Source organism: Bactrocera latifrons, unplaced genomic scaffold, assembly GCF_001853355.1.
Source record: "Bactrocera latifrons isolate USDA-ARS-PBARC rearing strain unplaced genomic scaffold, ASM185335v1 scaffold_304, whole genome shotgun sequence".
NCBI lineage: Eukaryota > Metazoa > Arthropoda > Insecta > Diptera > Tephritidae > Bactrocera > Bactrocera latifrons.
Genome location: NW_017536675.1, coordinates 226,554 through 250,491, shown reverse-complemented (window position 1 = coordinate 250,491; position 23,938 = coordinate 226,554). Strand labels below are relative to the sequence as shown.

The 23,938-nt window shown below is 37.3% G+C and overlaps 2 protein-coding genes across 7 annotated transcripts in view; both read left to right on the top strand.

The window, feature by feature from the left end:
* Nucleotides 1–55: 55 nt before the first annotated feature.
* LOC108970654 (glycerophosphocholine phosphodiesterase GPCPD1) lies at nt 56–4,193 on the top strand. Of its 3 annotated transcripts, none has more exons than XM_018936157.1 (6): nt 56–688; nt 1,373–1,728; nt 1,797–2,917; nt 2,983–3,459; nt 3,530–3,676; nt 3,739–3,855. In XM_018936157.1, exons 2-6 carry the CDS (start codon nt 1,491–1,493, stop codon nt 3,853–3,855), a joined length of 2,100 nt encoding a protein of 699 aa, XP_018791702.1. In that variant the 5' UTR covers nt 56–688; nt 1,373–1,490. The 3 variants fall into 3 exon arrangements, with proteins under 3 accessions (XP_018791702.1, XP_018791701.1, XP_018791703.1); XM_018936156.1 differs by having other exon boundaries at nt 56–851; XM_018936158.1 differs by lacking the exon at nt 56–688 and having other exon boundaries at nt 1,491–1,728; nt 3,739–4,193.
* A 2,460-nt stretch (nt 4,194–6,653) lies between these two features.
* Nucleotides 6,654–23,938, top strand: part of LOC108970656 (potassium voltage-gated channel protein Shaw) — a 30,976-nt gene continuing 13,691 nt past the window's right edge. For 3 of the 4 annotated variants that reach the window (XM_018936159.1, XM_018936162.1, XM_018936161.1), the window contains exons 1-3: nt 6,654–6,800; nt 21,932–22,634; nt 22,703–22,820. In XM_018936159.1, the coding sequence (XP_018791704.1) occupies nt 22,345–22,634; nt 22,703–22,820 (408 nt within the window). In that variant the 5' untranslated portion in view covers nt 6,654–6,800; nt 21,932–22,344. The remainder of the gene's footprint in view (nt 6,801–21,931; nt 22,635–22,702; nt 22,821–23,938) is intronic. The other variant, XM_018936160.1, reaches the window with a different exon arrangement.

The window sequence follows — 23,938 nt, the reverse complement described above, 5'->3', positions numbered from 1 at the left end:
CGTACTATTGAAAAATACCAACATTATTTAGGAAGCACTCTTCGCAAAAGCAACCCTGAGTTTTTCGACGGCCATTGATTGATCAAAATAGTTAAATTTTTATCTGAGATTAATTGCTTCGCTTCTATATTAAACGGGATACCAGTCTTATTGGTTTTTAGGAGAATATAAAAGTTAAAAACTTAAATATATAATTATTGTAACAAATAAATAAGTGAATATTATTGAAGTAAAATTTTTATTGGACAAAGGGCAATATATTGCCTTTGGTGTGGCGAATTCACACCACAACTAAATCCACTGTCCTAAAAATCTTACCACGTTACAGAGGAATCCAGCGAAATGGATCCAAACTACGCGACATCTTAGCAAATTCTCTTCCTGGTGGAGGCAACGCACAAGTCCGCGAAACGCTCCATAACATCGATAGCTGTCGTACTTGGTGTGATTTTACTCCAGCACAGAGAAAATATTTCAACTAACTCCTATCCCCTTCATAACCATATTTATAATACCTGTTTTTTTAATCCTTACACCTAATTAATACAACCGGATAAATATGTTCCCAACTGACCACCAAAGTTATTTTATAATGACATACTACCTCGGCTAGTCGTCAATAGCGGCTGCTTCAATATTCAACTATAACAAATATCCAAAGACGCATTACTACATATACATACATCTTGTAAGTTTTCCACTTCAATAACATTATTATCAGGAAATATAGCATTATACTGCAAATGTAAGGAGAGTGTGCGTGCAACAGCGGGTTCAACAAACTTATATACATATGAGGAATCTCATGCAATACATTTACACAACAACATTTTATATATATTTGTAGCCAGGTGAGTAAGAGAAATATATGTGCTTAAAGTGATGTTGCTGCATATCTGTTTAGAAACAGCTGATTACACAAATAGTATCAACAACATTCCATGACACATCAAGAACGTTTAAGAACGCCAAGTTATTCAATTTGGCAATTTATACTAGTTAGACACAAAAAAAAAAAAAAAAATTAGATTCTAGGGTATGCCATTTGTATGGCAAATGATATACAATGGAACCTCGCAACTGTGAAAATCAGTGTCCGCTGTTTGATTTCATTATTGACAAACAAAAACAGTACAAATCTCATTAAGGAAATTTATAATCAGCATTATTATGTACATTCATACGTACATATATGTATCTGTAGTTACGTATACCCGCGCACAGTAACACAATTGCTTGGTTTAATGCTATTTGATAAAGTAGGCCTTTGATAAAGAGCAGCCACACTTTACTTTCAGTCCTTTTTTTCAACTTTTTCAAGTTTTGTTATCAATCAATTTATATTTCATTGCATTCTTGCTTTTCTTTACAGATATTGATATTTTTTTCATTCGTTCATTGAGCATATTTTGACAATATAATATTTCTGTGCGTATTATTCAACATATTTCTGAAATTCCCGAATATTTCATTTGTAATACAACTGTAAAATGCAACGGTGGTTTTTCGCTGATGAGGCCGAGGATTGCGATGCCATGGCGGCGCCTGTGGCATCATCGTCCTCAGTGGAGTTGTTTCAACCTGCTACACCGGTACATGTCAACTGGAAATTTTGGATTCAAGTAAATCAAGATTTAGCGCCTAATGAGCGTCTGGCCATTGTGGGAAGCACCGAACGTCTGGGCAATTGGCAGTTTAGCGAGTGTATAGTCATGATGAAGGAAGATGGTGAGTGGGCATTGCACCCGCACCAAGCGGCGGGGTGGACTCTAACCACGTTATTCTACATTTTTTAGACAAGAATCTATGGTACACCTATGTTAGCATTCCCCGTGATACACGCACCGACTACCGTTATTTAGTGGTTGCAGTCGATCCGACAGCTGAAAAAACAATTGTGCGCAATTGGGAGGCCCATCTAAAGCCACGTTTTGTCATACCCGGTGTAAATCGCAAGACTAGGGAGTGCGACGAAGAATATGGTTACGTAAATGGTGTTGAGAAAGTGGACCGTGGCTGGGTAACATCTGAGACAATTGTACAATTGAAATTTTTCAATGCACCCTTCACATGGAAACAACGCATGAAGCGGCGTTTAATCTTTGTTAAAGTGACACCAATGAACTTGACGATACCGCACGGTGGCGGTGCTGGCGGCGGTGCCGGTGGTGATTACCATACGTTTTCACAACTCGAAGATTCACTGTCAAACGACACGCACGATACACGTGAGAATGGTGCAGATCTTAGCACCGCTTTCGCTTTCAACGAAGTAGCCGTGTTACAAGCTGACGAGTCCGTCATAAAAGTACAACCACAATTCGGCACAGCTTGTGGTCCTGATGACGTAGTAATTTTCCATTTGACAATCGGTGATTTCGATAGTACTGCCTATCTCATTGATTTATATTCGTACAGCTCAAAAGCAGCCATGGATGAGCCGCCCTACCACCTCGGTTATCACTATGTTTTGCCCAATTTACTCAAACGCTCTGATGGTAACCTGGAAGTACCCATAACATGCGCAACACGCCATCGGCCAATGGGCATGATGCAGATAGGCTATTTGCTGGTGAAACCAACCAAGTGCATTAAGTTGGACATGGCGCTGACATATACGCGCTATTGGAACCCCAAATGGACTGGTTTGGATGTGGGGCATCGCGGTTCGGGCACCAGTTTCAAGACAAAGGATTCTGTGATACGCGAAAACACAATTACTTCGCTGAAGAATGCCGTCGAGCATGGCGCCGATATGGTTGAGTTCGATGTACAACTGAGCAAGGATTTGGTGCCGGTAGTCTATCATGACTTCATGATCTATGTGTCGCTCAAAGCGAAAGGCAGCTGCAAGCCGAATGATTTTCTGGAGTTACCAATGCGTGAGCTAACGTTGGATCAACTGAACAATTTGAAGGTAGTCCAGAAATGTTGCTCTAAAAACATTTTGTTTTCATTAATGCTATTCTTTCAACCTTTTAGGTTTATCACACACAAGAGGGCCGTACACGCGAAGAGCGTTGCTTTCACAACGATGATCAGCTGGAGCATCAACCATTTCCCAGCCTTGCGGACGTCTTGGATGCCATCGATCAACATGTTGGCTTCAATATAGAAGTGAAATGGTCACAGCGGCTCAAAGATGGCACCATGGAGGAGGAATTCGAGCATACTATCGACCGCAATTTGTATGTGGACTGCATTTTGAATGTGGTATTCCGCAAAGCTGGCGATCGACGCGTTGTATTCTCATGTTTCGACCCTGACATTTGCACCATGCTGCGCTTTAAGCAAAATCGTTACCCGGTTATGTTCTTGACTCTCGGTGAAACGACGAAATATCAAAAATATCTAGATCCACGCGGCAACACCATTGAAATGGCTATATATAACTCCTTAGCCATGGAGTTGTTGGGCATTGTAGCGCACACTGAAGACCTGTTACGTGATCCCACAAAGGTAAAGAGAAATGTGACTAAAAAAGGCTTAAAATATTTTACTGAAACTTTCACTATTTGTCTAAAAACAGGTGAATTTAGCTAAAAGCAGCGGCTTGGTGGTATTTTGCTGGGGTGACGACAATAACTGCAAGGATACAATTAAATTCCTCAAAGAATTGGGCTTGCATGCCATAATTTACGATAAAATGGATGTGCTCACCAGCAAAGAAGTGAAGGTAACTACTCTCGTACACAAATTTAAAACACAACAATTAATTGCTATTTATTACAACAACAGCAAAGCGTGTTCCTGCTGCAAGCCAAGGAGAGCCAAAATGAAATACTCAAACTACAGGCGCTGGAAATGGGCAAACTCTGGCACGACAATGTACCGGTAGTGCATAAAAAGCACTAATAATTCACGACGCAGACGCATATGATATTTTATTTAAGTTACATTTGCAGTAGTTGCTAAATTAACGCAATAATTATCATAAAAATTAAAATAATTCACCAGAAACTAGTTCATTCCCTCTACCAAATCCTCTTCATTCGTATATATATATATATTTAATCACGTAATGCGTARGTTTAGTAGCATAATCTCCTTTTTTTTTTATAAATTATCCTACATAATGCATGTACATATGTTCAAATTAGTAAATACTTTTTTTATTATGATTTTTTATATATTACCCAGTTAGCGAAAATTGTTAAATTATGACACCAATTACATAACGCAAAACATTAAAACTGTGTTCCGCGCAGAAATTGAACGCTTTCCACTTTTATAAATGTATATACAATTGAATTAATGCACATCAGCTCGTAAATTACCGACCACGTGCACATTCTATTACTCAAGTTTATCTGTGGCGTTTTGTATTCGGTGCATTTCGAATATTTTTTGCAAAAGAATTAGTAAATATATTTGAAATTGTGTACGGGTAGGCGAAAATTTTAAGAAAAGAACAATAAAATTAGGATACAGTTAAAAGAAAGAAAAGGTCCAACCAAAAATTGTAAGAAGACCCGAGAAGCATATTTAGAGACTTCATAGGAAAATGTACTAAATAAATCATGCTAATAAATATTCATGAAATTATACAAACAATTGACTTTTATAATTTGTGGGCTTTGAAAGCCATAATGAAAAAATCCGGTTCCAGTTGCGCAGACCCAATTGTCGTTCAAACTCAAGTTAGCTAGGTCATGTCCGGATAGATGAGAATACTCCAGCTTTGGAAAGTATTCTCTTCAGTACCCGCCGGGGGAAGCAGAAGAAGAGGAAAATCTCTAGAAATATGTCGCTAGAGAACAAGTGAAAGACTTTGCTGCACTTGATATCCCCAAATGGCGCCCAATTGTGAAGATAAGAAACGACTGATGCTTTGTTAACTATGCTATGAGAGACAAGAAAAAAGAAAGAACAAACAACTTGACTAAGTAGAAAACTTTGTATAATATAGAATATTCTGTAAATATTTTCGAGTATGCTGGTGAGTTGTCAGCCTGTGGCGAGATGAAAATACGTCTGCGAATAGCGGCAGAGAAGCTTCCCAAATTAGTTTTTTGCAGCCAAGTTAAGAAGACTTTGGTCGGATAAAATTCCGGATTCGTAGACCCGACTTTCCAACCTATTATCAGAGACTGAGAAATAATTTTGTAATTTGTTTCATTTCTTTGCATGGAGTGCTCGATTTCTTACCTAACTGCGGCTGAAGTCATAAAGAGGACTTTTTTTTCAAGTTCTCTATTGTCCATCTTAAAGAATAAAAAAAACTTCTTGACTTTTTCAGTGGTATATTTTGGCAAAGTATACCTATGGAACCACAAATCATGGAAACATACTCGCGGTCTTATGAAGAATTCAAATGTCAACATTGAAAGGGCAACACTTCTTCAAGCAAGGTCAATACACCATTTGAAGTAGAAAGCGATAGAACTTCAGAGATACTCAAAAAGGTCTAAATCAGCTTATCAATAATGAGTTGGCGGCTCATCTTGAGGAAGACGTTTTAACTATTTATTAAGGTATCAATGTTTTTAGTTCGAAACCCTTACGCTTAGTATGTGCTTGTTTCAACTATTCGAGGTTATGGTTGCTCCCACAGGGCTGCCAAAATTGGCTAACAGTATTATCGTCCCTATCAGAAAATAGATTCCGCCGGTGCTTTTCTTAAGAAATTGCAAACCTACGAGAATAAACCGAATAAGGCCGATATGTTTACAAACTTTGAAGAAGGACTTATTGCTATTTAAAACACCTGTAGACAAAGCAGTGGTTATTGAAAGGAATTTATGGATTTAAGGAGTATCCCCCTAACTGATACCAACCACTGACACTCAACTTTCACTCACTCAAAAATTATGCTGAAAGCGACATCTGTCGTTAGACTGCAATTAGCAGAAAGCTCATACGCCCACACTGCCACAGAGGTCGCCGGCAACGCAATGGCGATGACGACGACGTTAATGATAAAGTAAACATCGCCACAGTGAAATTGTTTATATCCGTCAACGCGACAGCGATGGCTGCTGCACTGTGTACAAAGAAAACGAGGGGAAACACGGAGAGCAAGAAGAAGCAGAAGCAGAAGCAGAAGAAGAGCAAGACAAACTGCCAGAAAGGTGTTGTTTTGGCAATGAGCTTAACGGTTAAGTCAGTTAGTGAAAGAATTTCGGACTGGTGAAACGTGTAAACGGAAAGCAATAACGGCAGAGTGAAAAATAGCTCAAGAAGAAAAAAAGTAAAATAAAATAAAAAAATAATGAGAAAAATAAAATAAAATTTAAGTGGAAAAGCATAAGAGAATAAAAAGTTGCAAGTCGAATAGCACTAATAGTAATAATAATAATAATAATAGCAGAAAGGCAAGCGTTTTGTGGCAGCTAATAGAAAATAGTATGTAGTGAAGTGAGCGAGTCAGCGAGCGAGTGAGTTGTGGCAGCACGGGAAGTGGTTGCGGCAGGCGAAGCAGGGCAGCAGTGGCAGCAACAGCATTATTGTACGTACACACACCAAGTGGAAAGAAGTGATAGAAAAAAGTTGAGAAAATCTAAAACTCCACAAAACACGGAGCAAAAGCGAAGTGTGTGGCAAGGAATAGCAAGCAAAAAAGAAATAAGAAATAAAAAATAAATAAGAAAAATATAAATACGAAGAAAGGAAGTTCGAAAAAAAGGAAATTCGAAAAAAATCGCAGCGAAAAAAGTGTAAAAAATTTACAGTTAAAGTGTGAAAAGTTGTGCCGCAGCGCTGAATGCAAGCGTGTGGAGCGGCGAGCAGCGTAATTGGGGCAGCAGCAGCAGCAGCATTAACGGCAGCCAGGAATTCGCGACACTAGTGGTGCCACATAGGTGAGACTAACGGCAAACGTGTTTGGCTGTGTGGCAAAAGCACTGCCATTTGCAGGACACAAAGTAGTCAGCGGAGTGATTGCCAACGCTGACAGCTGAAATGCTGAAATTTCGTTCAAAAAGAAAAAATAACAAAAAACAACAACAACAATAATAACAAAAAACGAGTGGCGTGGAAATGATTACAAAATAATAAGTGTAGCATATACATACATATGTACATACAAACTTGCATGCATGTGTATGTAAAAAACGGTATTTTCATACAAATGTGCATGTGTGTGAGTGCATGCGTGTGCGTGTGAGTGCCTAAATAGTCAATTAATTTGAGGCAACATAAAAAGTACCGCAGCACAGGTGGCGGTGTAGGCGCGGCATGGCCGCACGAAAACAACAAAAAATGAAAACAACAACAACAAAAACGCACTTTGAACAAAAAGTAATAGAAAATGTTGTTGTTGTTGCAAGGATTGTCGGAATTTTACTATGCATGCTTGCGTGCCACAACTTGCGGTTGTTGCTGTTGTTGTTGTAGCGCTTTTATTACTACACTGGCAGCGCCTGCGGCAGGCGAAGAGCAGCAGCTTAATAAAAGTGTAAAGCTAAATGTAGAACCTGAGAATTGTAAATTGAAAACTGATAAACAAGGAAATAAACGCGTCAACATGCGCGCAAACACACACACACACGCACACAAAAAACTACAAATGTAGGCATGCATATGTGACATACATACCGTTATATATATGTACATATGTGTGTGCGCCAGCGAAAGTGGGCCGTAGTGAAGGTAAACTTTGACACAATTAAAAAAGCGTGCGGCAGCGGGTGGCCATAAAGGATACAAATAGCTAACAGTGTACGCGTGTGTGTGTGTGTATGTGTGCATACATAGCTACCAGTATATGCTTGCATGTTGCCGCAGTGTTGAAAAACACCGCAACAGCCGTAGTGAGGCGTGTATATGTGTGCATAAATACAGCTGTGTGAGTGTGGTGACACGTGAGCCGCTTGGCAGATTGCTCATACGCCATGTTGGTCGGTAGGCAGCGGTGTGGTGGTTGGACGGTCGGACGTTTGAACCTTTATTTGGGCGGTCAGACGGCGTCTAGCTTGGAAACCAGTTTGCCGCTGGCCACACGACTGTTATATATGCATGTGTGTGTGTGTGAGCATGTGTGGCTGACTGCCCATATGCGCTGCGGGCATGCTGCTGGCAAAACTAATGATTGTGCACTTGCTGTAATGAAACAACAAAGGGAAAAACACAAGCAAACACATACATACAAACACACATAAAACCAACTCACATATATACATACATATACAAATACAAGCGGGCATGCTTGTAGTTGGCTTTGTGCTTGACGTTTTTTGCCGCCGCACAGCACATAATTATAGTGTGTTAAGTGAAGTTTTAAAAATACATGCCGCATTGCCTTGAACAACAAAAATAAACAGTTTACTATATATGTGAAAAAAAGAAGAGTTGTTGCAAAAAATGGGGCAAGACACAAAAATAACAACAGCAAACAGGACCAATGGGCGAAAAATCGATGCAACTCAGCAACAACAGTCGAGCGAAGTGTGACACCCTATTCGCCAAACAGAGTTGTGAAGTTGTGCACAAAAACAGCAAGCAGACATGCACACACACATTCGCGCACACACAAAAAAACTTGTAAATATGCAAACTACTTGCTGAAAAAGCAGTAGCCAAAATATTTAAAAATAAAAAATTTGAAAACAAGGCAAAACATTTACTACGGCCGCGCTAAAACTATAATAGCCTACACAGGTGCATTTTTTATAACAGAAAAGGGCATAAAGAAGGTTGATCTTGAATTTTAGCGGTCAGTTTGTATGGCAGCTATATGCTATGGTGCTCCGATTTGAATAATTTTCAAGCAAATTGTGGCATTGCTTAAAATAAAAATCTCTGGGAAATTTCGTGTAGATATCTTTTCAAATGTAAAAGTTTTCCATACAAAAATTTGTATTTGATCGGTCAGTTTGTATGGCAGCTATACGCTATAGTGGCTTGATTCGAACAAGTTTTACGCAGATTGTGGCATTGTTTGCAATAAAAGTCTGTGTCGAATTTCGTGTAGATATCTCTTCAAATGAAACAGTTTTCCATACAAGGACTTGAACTTGATCGGTCAGTTTGTATGGCAGCTATATGCTATAGTAATCGAAAATCAGTGATTCTGAAAAATAAGCAGGTTCATGGCGAGAAAAAGATATGTGCAAAATTCCAGACCGATATCTCAAAAACTGAGGTACTAATTCGCGTATATAAGCACAGACAAGCCGACGGATATCCCTAAATCGAATCAGCTCATTCCGCTTATAGTTGATATATATACATATGTGACCTGGTCTGCGAAAAGGGAGCTATCGTGCGAAAACTAGTTTTCTATCACGTGAAAAAGCATCTCATCTTCCCTCCGAAGCAAACTAAAAAGTGAAAATTGATTTTTTGACACCTAACCCCTTTCCGTATATATATATATATATATATATATATAATTGCATTTTATAGCGTCTTCAAAGTTTCCTTCTGTGTTTTACAGAACTCATGGCAAACTGCATATATCCTGTGCTGGGTATAAATATAATATAATAAAAAATGTGGATGCTTGAAAAAAGCGTATAAATTAAACTAAATATTTACCCACAATCACACATACACGCACTAACAAAAACATCGACACAATCTTACTCGCACACTTGGCGGAATATCCATTTGCAGTAGTATTTTTTCGCATTTGGCAAAAAGTGCACATAACCGAGCAAATGTTACTTTTTCATCAAACACCTTCAGGGAATTGCCAGAAAAGCTTTCAGAAAAACATAGTTCTCACCACAATAATAACAAAAACACACATGCAAATGTATGTATGTCTGTGGTACACGCCTCATCAATTATAGATTAATGTTCACACTTAAAAATTGAAGTGTTAAAAATTGAAAGCGAAAATCTGAGCAACAGTCTTTTGCAAATGCCAGCAATGAAAATATTTGCCCATAAACATTAATAAGCAATTGAAATTATTTATTTAAAATTGCATAAGGCAACATGTTCTGGGAAAGTGTTAATGTAAATCAATTTTATATGAAATTATATTTTCAAAAATTATTTTCGTGTATATTTTTGATGTGTTTTGAAGTGTTGCGAATGTGTTGCTGATGTGTTTGGCATGTTCGGGCATTGTGGTTTGAAATTTGTGCCAATAAAAGTGCTTGAGTTATAATCGAATAAAATAAATCTTAAATGCTTTTGCTAAATATATTTATGGATTTTTTTTCCAAATTTGGTTTTGTGTTATAAGAACGCTCAAACGTTTCGAAAGTTAGTTAGTATTTGTAACAATAAGTGAAAGCAACTGAGTAAGTTTATTTAAAATTTTTGGAGTGCTGGAAAATCATGTTCGAGTTTTTAGGAAAATGCGAGTTACGCAGCTGGGTTTTTGAAGTTAAAGTTGATGGATTTAAATACCCGAAACTTGTAAATAAAACGCAAAATATTTGCATATTTATCATATCTTATCTCAACGAGTTTCCAGTCCTTGAAACACTTTCCATAAGCACTCTTTCATCTCTTTGATCGACTTAAAACGTCCACAAAGCGGCAATTTCAGTGTGAGGAACAAGATAAAATCACACGGAGCCAAATCTGGTGAATACCGTGGATGATTGATGGTTATTCATTGCGCTTACGACTTTAAATTCGGTCACAATCATACTTTTTTTTGAAAAAAAATTCAACTCATCAGGGACAAATCTCAAGTCAAGTCTCTATAAGACTTGCTGACAATTTTCAAGCACTATATTAATTTTATTTTTTAATTGAAGACATTTAGCAACATTTTTAGAAAAATTCAGCATATTTGTAGCATGAGAAAATTGCTCTTAACAACCCAATATCTCTTTGAGTGCATTTTATAATATATATAAATCTACAGAGTTTTCCAATGGATTTAGTTGTATGACATAAGTATGATACATTTTCGGTAGCACTACTTTTCCTTAATTCTATAAAGAAGGTCTATAAGGTACTCTCCACAAATAGATGGCCACCATTGCCGATTTCACAAGAAATATTTTTCGCGATGAAGCCCACTTTTGGTTGAATGTATATGTTAATACACAAAACTATTGCATTTGGAGCGTTGTGAACAAAAATACCACTGCTATTAGTCCGTATTTCTTAAAAATTGAAGCCGGTTCTAATGTTCAGCCAATGGGGAACTTAACTGAATTGGATGATGTTAATGTGGACGACCTTTAGTTTCAACAAGATGACGCCATATGTGATATAGTCAACGAAACAATTAATTTTATTGAAAGAAACTTTTGGTGAGCGTATCATCTAGCGTCATGGGCCTATAGCGTGGCTTCTCAGATCGTACAATTTAACAGTGCTATATTATTTTTTCTGGGGTTACGTAAAGTTATTTGTTAGGAGATGATCTACGTAGATAAGACCGAGACGCTTACGAATTTGCTTTGCTCAAATGCTGCGAAAAGTGGGAGAAATTTGAACTTTAGGCTGGAATTTATACGAGCGGCAGTCGCTTGCCCGAAATTATTTTTAAAACATAATGGCAAATCTTTATATTTAATAATGTATTAAATTCGATTTATTAAGGATCTAAAAAATTTTTTCGTTTTAAAATAGAGTTAAAATGATAACAATGCTAGAGTTTGGACTTTTTACACCACAACCAATTATCTAGTCTGTGACTGAATTTTTTCGTAAACTTTCTCTAGCTTCCAGCGTACGGCTACAAAAGGTTTGTCTACCGAGCCTTTACTCTGCCAAAAGCCGATTGGTTCAGAGCTACACCTAATTAGTATTTATATATGCATACGGGCTATTTTTTGCACTAAACACATAGAGTGCCAGTAATTAATGTATCTGCAGCGGCAGCTTTGCTATATGAGACGCATTTTTACTACTTTAAAGTTAGACAATTAGGCAAGAAACGACTCAGTTAAATATATACAGCAAAACAGGGATATTTTAAAAATCAATTATGAAAAAGTGAGACATAGGATGAAATTAAAATATAATATATTAATATATATTAATTTAGCTGCAGCTAATCAACATACACTCTACTTCTGCCTTTTCTGCGGGGTACTAAAGTGGAATACATATGTATATAAAAGTTATGTTTTGTTTTGCTTATTATTATTTTAAGCATCTTTAAGAATATCCAGTTTGTGTAATATTTTTTTTTCGAGTGCTTTTTTGACTTTAAAGGTCATGAATTGACAACCTAAATTCGAAGTTATGCTAAAAACAAAGTGATGCTGATTGAGTTAGCCGATATATAAAACTGGAATGGCTTCATTTACAAGGAGGTATAACAGACGCGGCTCTTTCTTCATTCGGAGGCTCATGTCTTCATCATGAGGAAAATGTGGAATACCTAGGGCTTATTCTTGATAGAATGCTTTCATGGAGGCCAAACATTGAGGGAAGTATAAGAAAAGCATGGGTTGCCTCATATTGCTATAGAGGTGTTATAGGTATATTTGTCTAGTGGAGGATACTCGAAATGGCGATACTTGCAAAAACCTTGAATATTTCATAGGCATCTCCGATGCACGGCAGCTGGGCTTATGAAGGGATCCGCAACCCTGAAAACTTGGATCACCGGCGAGGGATAAGGGAATAGACGGGAGTCTTTGCAGAAGAGAGACAGTGAGCGGGATGGGTCCAAGCTAGAAGGGAAGGAGTTTTCTATAAGGCGCTTTCCAATGATCTTTGCTTTAGGCTATAGACGTACTGCTACGAAGTGCAGCCTCTCTCAGAGAGGTGAGCATTCACTAAGACCGCAGAGCGGCAATACCAGCGCTCAGTTTACTGTCACAGCTGGTCAAGAAGTGTCTGTAATCACTAGAAATATAATCAATTAAGCTACTTTATCATCAGACTCGGTTGGGTTCTTGGTCATAGTGGCATCACTGACAACTGCAAAGTCGACGAGCAGCAATAGAAGACAGGAGATCTTCTTAGTCTTAGCAAAGTAGCTAAGGTTCTTACTTAACATTGTCAAATAGACATTCATGTGATAAAGCTAAAAATCTTGATAGACACGATGGTGTCTCAATTAAATCATACACAGTATTTGTCAGTTCTTGGACCCAATGAACTTTTTCGGCTCTCAGCATATTCGCTGTAAGGAAACATAGCAACAATAGAGAGACAAATTCGGAATCTAATCGAGAACGATGGAAACCTACTTTTAGTACCGCATTCAGTCATTTATAGATTTAATCAGGTTACTCCTCAAAAGTTAATTCCATATGTTGAAAGGTCATCAATATAACCAAAAATACTTGTACAACAAAGCAAAAACAGAAAGTCCTCCATGCTCCAATCGACGATGCAAACCATACACCACGACGCCAGAAAATAAGCTTAGACAACAAAACACGGAAAATTGGAAAACAAAAACGATAGCTAGCGGCGAAAGTAAGGAACAATTTGCATTGTACGTGAAAACTAAAAGTAGGGACATGGCCGCGGATCCATCGGCCCTGTAGAATTCGACGCAATAGAAGGTGAACCAAATAGCTTGATGCTGGATATAAAATCGAAGGTATCCCTGAACGCAGAGACAACAGAAAATGACCTGTAATTGGTCCATCTTTGAAAGCTTGTTCCGAAAGATTGTGAAAGTGGTTCCGGGGCAAGGGAAAAGTCCTTGATAGAAGAAGGGAGAGTTTTAGTGGGTTCACCACTCACTTAGCATGATGATCCTTGTAACGTGCGAAGGTCTAAAAAAAATCAGAAAAATCGTAACACATTTGTAAATGAAAGTGCCAAAATATGTCCGTGTGTGTCGACGAAATTCGCATAGTGTAAACTGAACGTCAATTGACTGCACCAACTGACAGCGCAATCGACAGCGAATCTGGTATTTTCGAAATTATCGAATTGGCTGACAGACACATTCAGATATTCACTGCCATTAATATGTGTTGCTTAAGTGCATGTTGTAAAAGCTGAAAGCGTTCTCACTACAAACCGTTACACTGATGAACATTTTCGGAAATGTTATGTATGCGAAGCGTTTAATTATTAAATTGAAACGAAAATGAAAATGAAAATCAAAGTGTACAATTGATGGCGCGGCAAATGAAAACGGTAAACCATGAGTATCGCATTCAGCTGGCGCAATATCGACAGGCGGATTTTTCAACACACACACACGTACACTTACAGTTAGTACGTGTATAGCAGGTTGGTAAGTGAAATTTTCGCAATACTCCGCGCGGGCGGTGAGGCGGTGGGGTGCGCGGCTCAAAATGATTGTAGCGTTGAAAAAAGCACCGCAGTAAACATGAATTTGCGCTTTTGGCGGCTGCCTGGGCGAGTGCATTTGTGAATGTTGCTCATACGCAGTGACCGCCCGGGCGGTGCACAATGGGTGGGCAAGTATAATTGTTAATTCCTTTTATTTACTTCTTTTTTTTGCTTGTTTTTTTTTTTTTGGTTTCGCATTTTTAGTTGTTTGCGCTGTAATTTTTCTCCGTTTTAGTTTTTGGGAGACTTTTGCTATTTTGCTGCCATTAAAGCGCTGGATTTGCGTGCGTTGTAAGCGACGATTAGCGTGTGCAGTCAAACAAATGTGCGAGTATGTATGTAGTGGTACATGTGTGTGTGTGTRTATAAGCGTATTTAAATAAATCGGCTTGCGGCGGTAACTCGCCAGACTTTATGCAGATGTGTGCAAGTGTGTGTGGGTGTGTGTTTCAATAGTCACAATAATAGCGATATAAAAAATTGCCAGTCATTTTTATGAGCAGGAAAAAAGCGATTTTATTTAATTTTACACTTAGCTGAGCATATGGTAAATGCAGCACAATTTTATTAAAGCCTGCTTAACAGATTACTAGTATTAAAACACGAACGGACGGCAAATTATTCTAGAAATTCTCTTGTACTAAGATTACCAATAAGCTCATGGATTTTAGTATTGTAGTAGAGTTTGTTATGGCAGCTATATGAAATAATTATTCGATATAAGCGATTTATGTAAATATTGTAGCATTGCTTTAGACAATAAGCTATGCCAAATTTTGTGTAGATATCTTGTCAAATAGAATAGTTTTCCATACAGAAACTTCACTTTTGGCGATTAGTTTGTATGACAGCTATATGCTATAGTGGTCCGATCTGTTTAATATGTTCGTATATTGTAGCGCTGCCTTGGAAAAGATTCCGCCAGATTCCGTTAATATACCTTCTCACATATAAAAGTTTTCCATACAAGAACTTGAATTTGGCCGATCAGTTTGTATGGCAGACATATGTTATATTAGTCTGATCTGAATAATATGTTCGAAGAATGTAGCATTGCCTTGAATAACAATCCATGACAACTTTTTTGGAGATATCTTGTCAAATAAAAGTGTTTTTCATACAAAAACTTCATTTCGATCGATCAGTTTGTATGGCAGCCATATGTCATAGTCGTCCGATATCGGCCATTTCGACAAATAAGCAGCGTTTTTAGAAGAAAAGAAGGTGTGCAAAATTTCATATCGATATCTCAAACATATAAACTAATTTCCTTAGATGGAATTGGCCATCCCTAAGATTTTAAAGAGCATACAGTTTCATATAGAGTTTGACTGCTAACTGTTAATATCACTTAACAAAATAGAAGAACCCGAAGAACGTCGGGTTCGTAAAACCATTATAACTTTTAAAAAATATAAAAGGCCTTACGAATTCACAAAGAAAAAAACTTGCTGTCTAAAGTGGTAAAAAAGTGGTTTCCCTAAGCTTAGAAAAGTGAAATAGTGCGTACTGGCCCACTTAGAATGATTTTTTTTTTCAAGACAAACCCAAAAGTAGTTCTTACTGATCCCTCTTTATATGATACTCTGCTGTAAGTAAAAATTTTTTTTGATAGCTGGTGTCCAAATTGGCTGGAAGCAGTACATACAATTTTTCGTTCATTGGGTCACTAGCTAAGTTCCTATTTTTTGAGTAAAATATAAACACCATCGGCTATAGTCGCGTAAGATATGTCTATGCCATTAATGCACGTTGTCATCAAACAAAATCGGTATAAAAAGACTTGAATGAAATATTGTATCAGATCCGCCAACCTAACTCAACCCTATTTGTTTTCCCAGACAACTTGATATATAAGAATTTTACGCTCCTTTTCTCCGATTTTATGTTATATTTGCTCTATTAAGGAAACTTCCTATCAACGCAAAACTAATACGGCTGTTAACACTGATGCTGAGCAATACCAAAAGCTCCGTCAGAATCGGGAAGGACTTTTCTGAGCCGTTCGTTACCAAACGAGATACCAGACGAGGCGACTTCCTATCGTGTGACTTCTTCAATCTACGCCTAGATAAATAAAAATCGAGCTGCAGATCTGAATAAAGAAGATAGTATCTTCTAAAAGAGTATACAGTGTATGAAAACACTCCAGCTCTGAGAGTATTCGACGCAGTAGACGCTAGGGTATGCAGAGGAAGAGGAAGACCTCCACTCGGCTGGAAAGACTAGGTGAAGAAGAACCTGGCAACATTTGGAATCTCCAATTGGTGCCAAACAGCTGAAAGGTATAACGACTGGCGCGCTGTTGGAAACTCGGCTATAACCGTGAAAGCAGTGTCTACGATAGTAATGAAGAAGAAGAAGCAGAAGGGAACTTCATACTTTTTTGTGTTAGACAGAAGCAATTAGGCCTCTTTCTTTAGTGTTCTCGATAATCTGTAGGCAATGTAAAAAATTATTAAGCTTTTATGACTTCGGATGAGTAGATATCTATTAAAGCGACATTTACATCGGTACTAACCCTACTTTCTTGAAATAAGTTTCATAATAAATTAATTGGCATCTGTTATCAGAAAGTGGAAATTTGAAAACCTTAAAAAGTTTGGTACACGAGTTTTCCAAGGTCGAAATTTCTAAAGATTGGAAATAAATGGGAAAAGTGTCACAGCCGTTATGGTTCAGTTCAGATCGCTATTCTACTAACTAACAGTCGATTCGATCCAAAATACAAGAGCTCTGCAAGATTAGTGAGTTTGGTACATAGGGCTTTTCGATTTCAAGCCGGCTCGAATCACAGCCACAACTTCGTCGCGACTGTTCGAAAAATGAAAGTCTATTTAAAGCAATTCACAAAACACCTCTAAAGTCACAAATACAAGAGAAAGCCTCTTCAGTGTTTCCTTCTCTGAAGGTTTCAAATAATTGCTACCATTTCCGGTGGCAACTCGCCGCACAATGAGGTAATGTCAGGCGCGTGCATTCGAAATGAGATTTACATTTATTCGATACCTATGCAAATTTCGGCGCAGGTGACGTGCTCTTATGCAGCAACAATATATAAGTATGCGCATATGTAGAAATGTATGTGTGAGTGTGTGCATCCGAGCGTGTTTATTTTGTTTATAAATTGGAATTTTCGTTTTCTGGCTATTTGGGTAAACTTTGTACAAGTGATGTGCCTAGCGGCGTTTACATACATATGTAAATGCAGACATACTACATATATGTACATATGTATGTTTGAGTGTAGATATGTATATATTATAGCGCATTTATACGGATGTACTTGTAAATGCTTGTTTAGCCATTCATATCGAGTGGACACTCATTGTGCCGGAGCTTGTGCGTATATGTGTCTATATATTTGTATGTGTGTGGGCGTAAATTTGTATTTGTTTGTATTTTTGAGTGCTTGTGCTCACCTTCTAAATAAAATTTTATGATTTTTTCTGCCAGTTGGAATATTTGCATCACTACTTCCGTCCTCAGCCCGCCTCACATGCGCTGCTCCTAGCCGCTGGCGGCAAGTTGCTTTTCTATTAATCGCGCGCAGTGTATTTAACTTGTTTAACTTTTCAGATTTTCTTGTTTATTTATTTTGCTGGCACTTTTGTTGATTTTCACTCGTACTCTGTGCATTCAAGCTTCTATGCATGTAATATGCCAGCTAATGCTACACGGCGGCGACGTCCAAATGAGGCAGAGTGTTTCCCAAAATACAAATTCGTGTAATTGCTTTAGTCATTCGTGCGTGGTTGTGATTTCTAAACACTAAATACATACATACATACATCCGTGCCTCATAACTATAACTTGCGCTGATTTATTTCGAAACATGTAAATAAGCACGAGCACATACAAGCATACAAGCACACACACAAATACAAAATTGAATTCAACAAAAAGTGAAAAAATCGTATCGCAATTGAAATTTTAAATTAAGTTGTTTTATTGAAAATTAGCGAAAATTATGGTTCCCATAAGCAACAATAACAAAAAGCAAAACAAAAAGTAAGAAATTTTGATTTCGGCTGCACCGAAGCACCGAATACCCTTCACAGTTTCATTTCTTAAAGCATAAAAAGGAATCAAATTTGAACAAATTTGACATGTATTTGATCGGTCAATTTGTATGACAGCTATTTGTTGTAGTCGCCCGATCTGAACAATTTGTTCGGAGATTATAGCGATGCCTTATACAATACTCTATACTAAATTTCGTAAAGATATCTTTTCAAACAAAAAAGTTTTCTTTATAAGTACTTGATTAAGAATGGCCAGTTTGTATGGCAGCTATATGCTATAGTGGTTCGATCTCAATGTTTCGTTTCGATATTATAGAATTGCCTTCGATAATTACTTATGCCAAATTTCATGAAGATATCTTCTCAAACAAAAAAGTTTTCTATATAAGAACTAGATTTAGATAGGCCAGTTKGTATGGCAGCTATATGCTATAGTGGTTCGATCTCAACGATTCGTTTCGATACTATAGAATTGGCTTCGATAATTACTTATGCCAAATTTCGTGAAGATATCTTCTCAAACAAAAAAGTTTTCTTTATAAGTACTTGATTAAGTATGGCCAGTTTGTATGGCAGCTATATGCTATAGTGGTTCGATCTCAACGATTCGTTTCGATATTATAGAATTGCCTTCGGTAATTACTTGTGCCAAATTTCATGAAGATATCTTCTCAAACAAAAAAGTTTTCTATATAAGAACTAGATTTAGATAGGCCAGTTTGTATGGCAGCTATATGTTGTAGTGGTTCGATCTCAACGATTCGTTTCGTTATTATAGAATTGCCTTTGGTTATTAATTACGCCAAATTTCGTGAAGATATCTTGTCAAACAAAAAAGTTTTCTAGAACTAGATTTAGATAGGCCAGTTTGTATGGCAGCTATATATCATAGTGGTTCGATCACAACAATTTGCTCGGAGATCGTAGCCTTGTTCTTGAAAATATTATGTGCTTAATTCGGTGAAGATATCTTGTCAAACAAAAAAGTTTTCTATATAAGAACTAGATTTAGATAGGCCAGTTTGTATGGCAGCTATATGTTATAGTGGTTCGATCACAACAATTTGCTCGGAAATCGTATCCTTGTTCTTGGAAATATTATGTGCTTAATTCGGTGAAGATATCTTGTCAAATAAAAAAAGTTTCCATACAAGAGCAGGTCTTTGATCGAACAGTTTCGTCTTGACGAGAATATTACGTGTGCAAAATTTCAGATCAATATCTGAAGATAATTTATTATTATTTTAATTTATTTATTAATTATAGTTCTTAGCTGATCATTTACATAAATGTATATGTACATATGTACCCCTCTAGGATGTAACAGACATCTTGACAAACTAACATATCCTTTCCACGGTATAACAATGCCAAGCATACAATAAAATTTAGACTTGAGTAATGAAATGTTTGGAACACAAAATCGCGCGTGATTTCTTTTTTTCTTAAATCTCTATGGAAAATAATAATAAAGCTTCGCTGTGTATAAATGTAAGGAAGCAATAGAAATAATTTCGCAAAAGTACAAATGTTTTTTCCCTAATTACAATTGTTTTCACCCAGCTTGTGTAAACAATCGTATTAATTACGAACAAAAGTAATTGAGCCCTAGTTTATAAATATATAACAATGTTAGTAGTTGTATTTATATTTGTTTATATTTATAGTGGCGCATTAATTGACTGCGTTAGCGTCTAATCACATTCTACAAACATATACTTCGTTTCTTGCTCATGAAGCTCTTTATATAAATACATAAACAAATACGAACAAACATGTCTTTGTGCACCTAGATATGCCTAAACAAAGTTCATTTGTTCTAAAAATCACTTTGATGGCCATAAAAATAGATTTGACTGTTAATACGGAGTAGTCTGGCCGCATCAAAGACAGCAAAATCACTAGAAAACCTCACATGCTCACCTTTCAAGGAAAATTAGTCAGTAACGCTAGTTGGAATAGTCATCTGAATTGTTTACTTTTTTTTTTTTTGGTTTGTATTAAAAATTCATGGAAATCTTGCTAAATATCCCTCCGACTTGCTATTACTCATAGACTTTATAGAATGACCAAGAAATCTTAAAATTTTAAGAACACTACATGAAGGAGTAAATATAGAYTGTATTATATATGTAAACGCTATGGGGATATGCACTGAATTCTCATGGTCAGAAAAACCTTCTCCCTTCTTCCTGGTCAACCGCTGCTCTTATCAAGACTCACGTTTCCATGTTGGAGTACTATCCATTCAATAATCAAGGCTGATAGGTTTTCGGCTTGATTTTACAGAGTATGGCTCATCCTTAAATTCGCGGATCCATAGGACTAATCACATCTTCAAATGCCTGGTAATGCGCATTTTCTCTTTGTTGGTGTCTTTGAAACACTAACAAAACTATTTGAGAGTTTTAGTACCAAATATTATCTTTCTGATGCTATAAAGCACACACCAATAAAAAACGAGATATCAATACTAACACTAGAATTTAAAGAATCATCTCGACCTTTTTGTTTTGACCAATGCTTTTGAACACATTTCTTAGACAACCAGGAAAACTATTCTGAATCGCAATTAGTACCATACGTAGATTTAACTTTAACTATTTATCATATCCGCTATCGATCTGAAACTTAATTTTACCCAAAACCAACTATGTATGAGGGTTGCCATTTATGTAATATTTTGGGATCAACCGCCTCTTCAGGTGTCGAAAACATTGAGGTCTTAGTTTATTTACGGGAATAAAAGTAAGTAATTCGGTGTCAAGTCAGGACTATACGGGAAACGACTCATCAACTCGATCTTTTAAGTGCTCTAAAATGCAGATGTTTCAGAGATAATCGAAAGTTGTAAAATAAAGTCGCGTTACCATTTTTTGACCTAGATGAACATTTTAAGTTACTTTAAACAAATCAAATAGCGTTTGTGTCTCAAAACGTTCTGAGTATGCATACCATTAAAAATGTCGAAATTTGCGTTAAAGTCGTGAGTTAACCGGTAGCTACACTAGGGTTGCCAAATTCTGAAATATATAAAGGCAAGTTATAAGTTCTTGTTTGTCTATAAAAAAACGCATTTTCAACTTTCTAGCCCATTTAGAATTTATAATAATCTAGAAACTCTGCTGTGTGCTTACAAATTCTAATTATACTCTCGCAAAAAAGTTGTTAAGGAGATTATTATAGTTTTGTTCACATAACGGTTGTTTGTAAGTCCTAAAACTAAAAGAGTCAGATATAGGGTTATATATACCAAAGTCATCAGGGTGACGAGTTGAGTTGAAATCCGGATGTCTGTCTGTCCGTCTGTGCAAGCTGTAACTTGAGTAAAAAATGAGATATGTTGATGAAGCTTGTCATGTGAGAGTATAAAATGTTTGGTGACACCCGAACTTAGCCCTTTCTTACTTGTTTTGTAATACAGTTATTAGTTAAGATTCCACTGGACACCAGTATGGCTGCACTATCAGCTGGAATAGATAGAATTTTGGAATATAAATATATACTAATTTGATTCCTTACATTCCACGGGGAATACCCGAGTGTTTCACTATTCATTTCAAATATTGTTTCGAAGATTATAAGTTGTATCAAGATATTTCCAGCGCTCGCAGTCAAAAGTGTGTTATATGCTCAAGGTGCTCCCGTGTGATTAGACTAATATGTTCGAGAAAAAAATACAGTAAAATACCGTTTCATTAAATTTACTATGTTTTGGATTTAACCGAAGTTCTCTATACGAAGATTTATATTTCCCCAAAATTTCCAATCTTCTCTGGCAGATGATATGTTAAACGCTGGTGACCAGCTACAGCGCCTATGTCCACAAGATGAACTACTACTGTTAGCGGTAACATACAAATGCAGCAACAATATTTTATTATCACACGCAGGCGGCACATTGAAACTGCATATCGCGACGGGAGCGTACAACAATAACAACTGAAAGGTTTGCAATAGAAGCAACAAGAATTAAAAACAAAACCAAAATCAAATCACATATCTCCATATACAACATTACAACAACACACAACACAAGCAATATAACGTTAATAGCATACTTATAGAATAACTGTAGTTAAAGTGATCCACACTCTAAGATATTTCGACTTAAGATCACACACGCACACGGACACACACGCACACATAAACACAAATACATACCAAGGCACACACGTAAATATATACGGTTTTTATGAGGCACCAACAGACACGCACCTATCAAAGCCCCCAAATGAAATTCATACCTAAAAATATGCACTACTCGCATGCAGCTATGAATCTGATAAATATGGATTCGGAAAATCGGGTCGTGCTGAATGTGGGCGGCATTCGGCACGAAACGTATAAGGCTACATTGAAGAAAATACCCGCCACCAGATTGTCACGCCTCACCGAGGCGTTAGCCAACTATGATCCCATATTGAATGAGTATTTCTTCGATCGGCATCCGGGAGTCTTTGCTCAAGTACTTAATTACTATAGGTGAGTCCAAATTCATATAAGTCATAATGACTAATATTTTTATGCTAATGCAATTGATTTTTTTTTAGAACCGGCAAGCTGCACTATCCTACAGACGTTTGTGGGCCACTGTTCGAGGAGGAGCTCGAGTTCTGGGGCTTAGATTCGAATCAGGTCGAGCCATGCTGTTGGATGACATACACGCAGGTTGGTAGCTCGAGTAAAAATTGTGGTGAGGGAGCAGTTACGGCCCAGTCTTTATTTAACGAAGTGGCATTTGTGGAGCCTAATATTTGTTTTCAAACTGCTTGACTGCGAATAACCTTGTTTATATGTAGCTTTTAGTTTTCAGTGACTTCACTAATTCATGCAGTAGCAAAGGTAGACATAAAGAGAACCTTTGTTGTTGTTCCTGTTCGTCTTCTAGTACGCCATTCACTGGAAGGGAGTCGGTGAAGGTGTTGATGGTTCCACTGTGAATGGTGGTCAGTGATTGTACGAAGTTTGTTGCGTCCGAAGTCTGGTCGGCGTACGGTCTAATGTCGTTGAAGTAATTAAGAAATGACCTCTTGATGTTCGTAGGAGAGGGTTCTGCTCCAAGCAGGCGACTGTAGGGGTGATTTCTGTGAAAGCAACCTAGCAGAAACTCCCTGGAGAAGAATTCACTATGCTACTTAACTGGGAGCATACGGGCCTCAATATGTAGTTGTACCATACGAGACATCAAGTGGCATCCTGTCGTAGTCCAGGCGACCATATTGGTGTGATAAGACATGATAGAGAATGGTGTCAGTACCGATCTTCGATCCATTTCAGAATCTGATAAGCTATACTTGCAAGGAAATTTGTGCGAGCCAGCTAGGTGTATTGAAGCTACAATTCAAACGTTTTTACACGGCTCAAAAAAATTTACCAAATCTGCGGTATTTTAAGGTGATGATTCGGTATTTTTACGCATACTGCTCTTAACATTTTATATGTAGGTAGTCGAGATTAACATAAAGATCTACTGCAATACGTTCCTATAGTAGGTTGGTTTGTTATTCATAGCACATGTCGATAGTCCACCCACCAAATCTATCCCGTGATTGTTTTCCTATCAACTCGTCTGAACTCCATTTCCCACAACGTCGCGACAGTGTGACGTGGTCGATCGCGAAGTAAGTTATACAGTCAAAAAAATCATAGGACCATTGGTTAACTAACATAATTGGAAAAAAAAAGTCTAGAGCCTTCAGGTTTGGTGGTGGCCTCTTTGCATAATATTCATTAATCAGTGAAGAGACTCCACCACATATCGAAAACGTCAAATAAACGTCTTTAAT

Coding starts and splice junctions, on each gene's coding strand:
- LOC108970654 (XM_018936158.1), top strand. CDS start 1,491: ATGCAACGGTGGTTTTTCGCTGATGAGGCCGAGGATTGCGATGCCATG. Junction 1,729..1,796: donor AGTCATGATGAAGGAAGATG/GTGAGTGGGCAT, acceptor TACATTTTTTAG/ACAAGAATCTATGGTACACC. Junction 3,460..3,529: donor TGTTACGTGATCCCACAAAG/GTAAAGAGAAAT, acceptor GTCTAAAAACAG/GTGAATTTAGCTAAAAGCAG.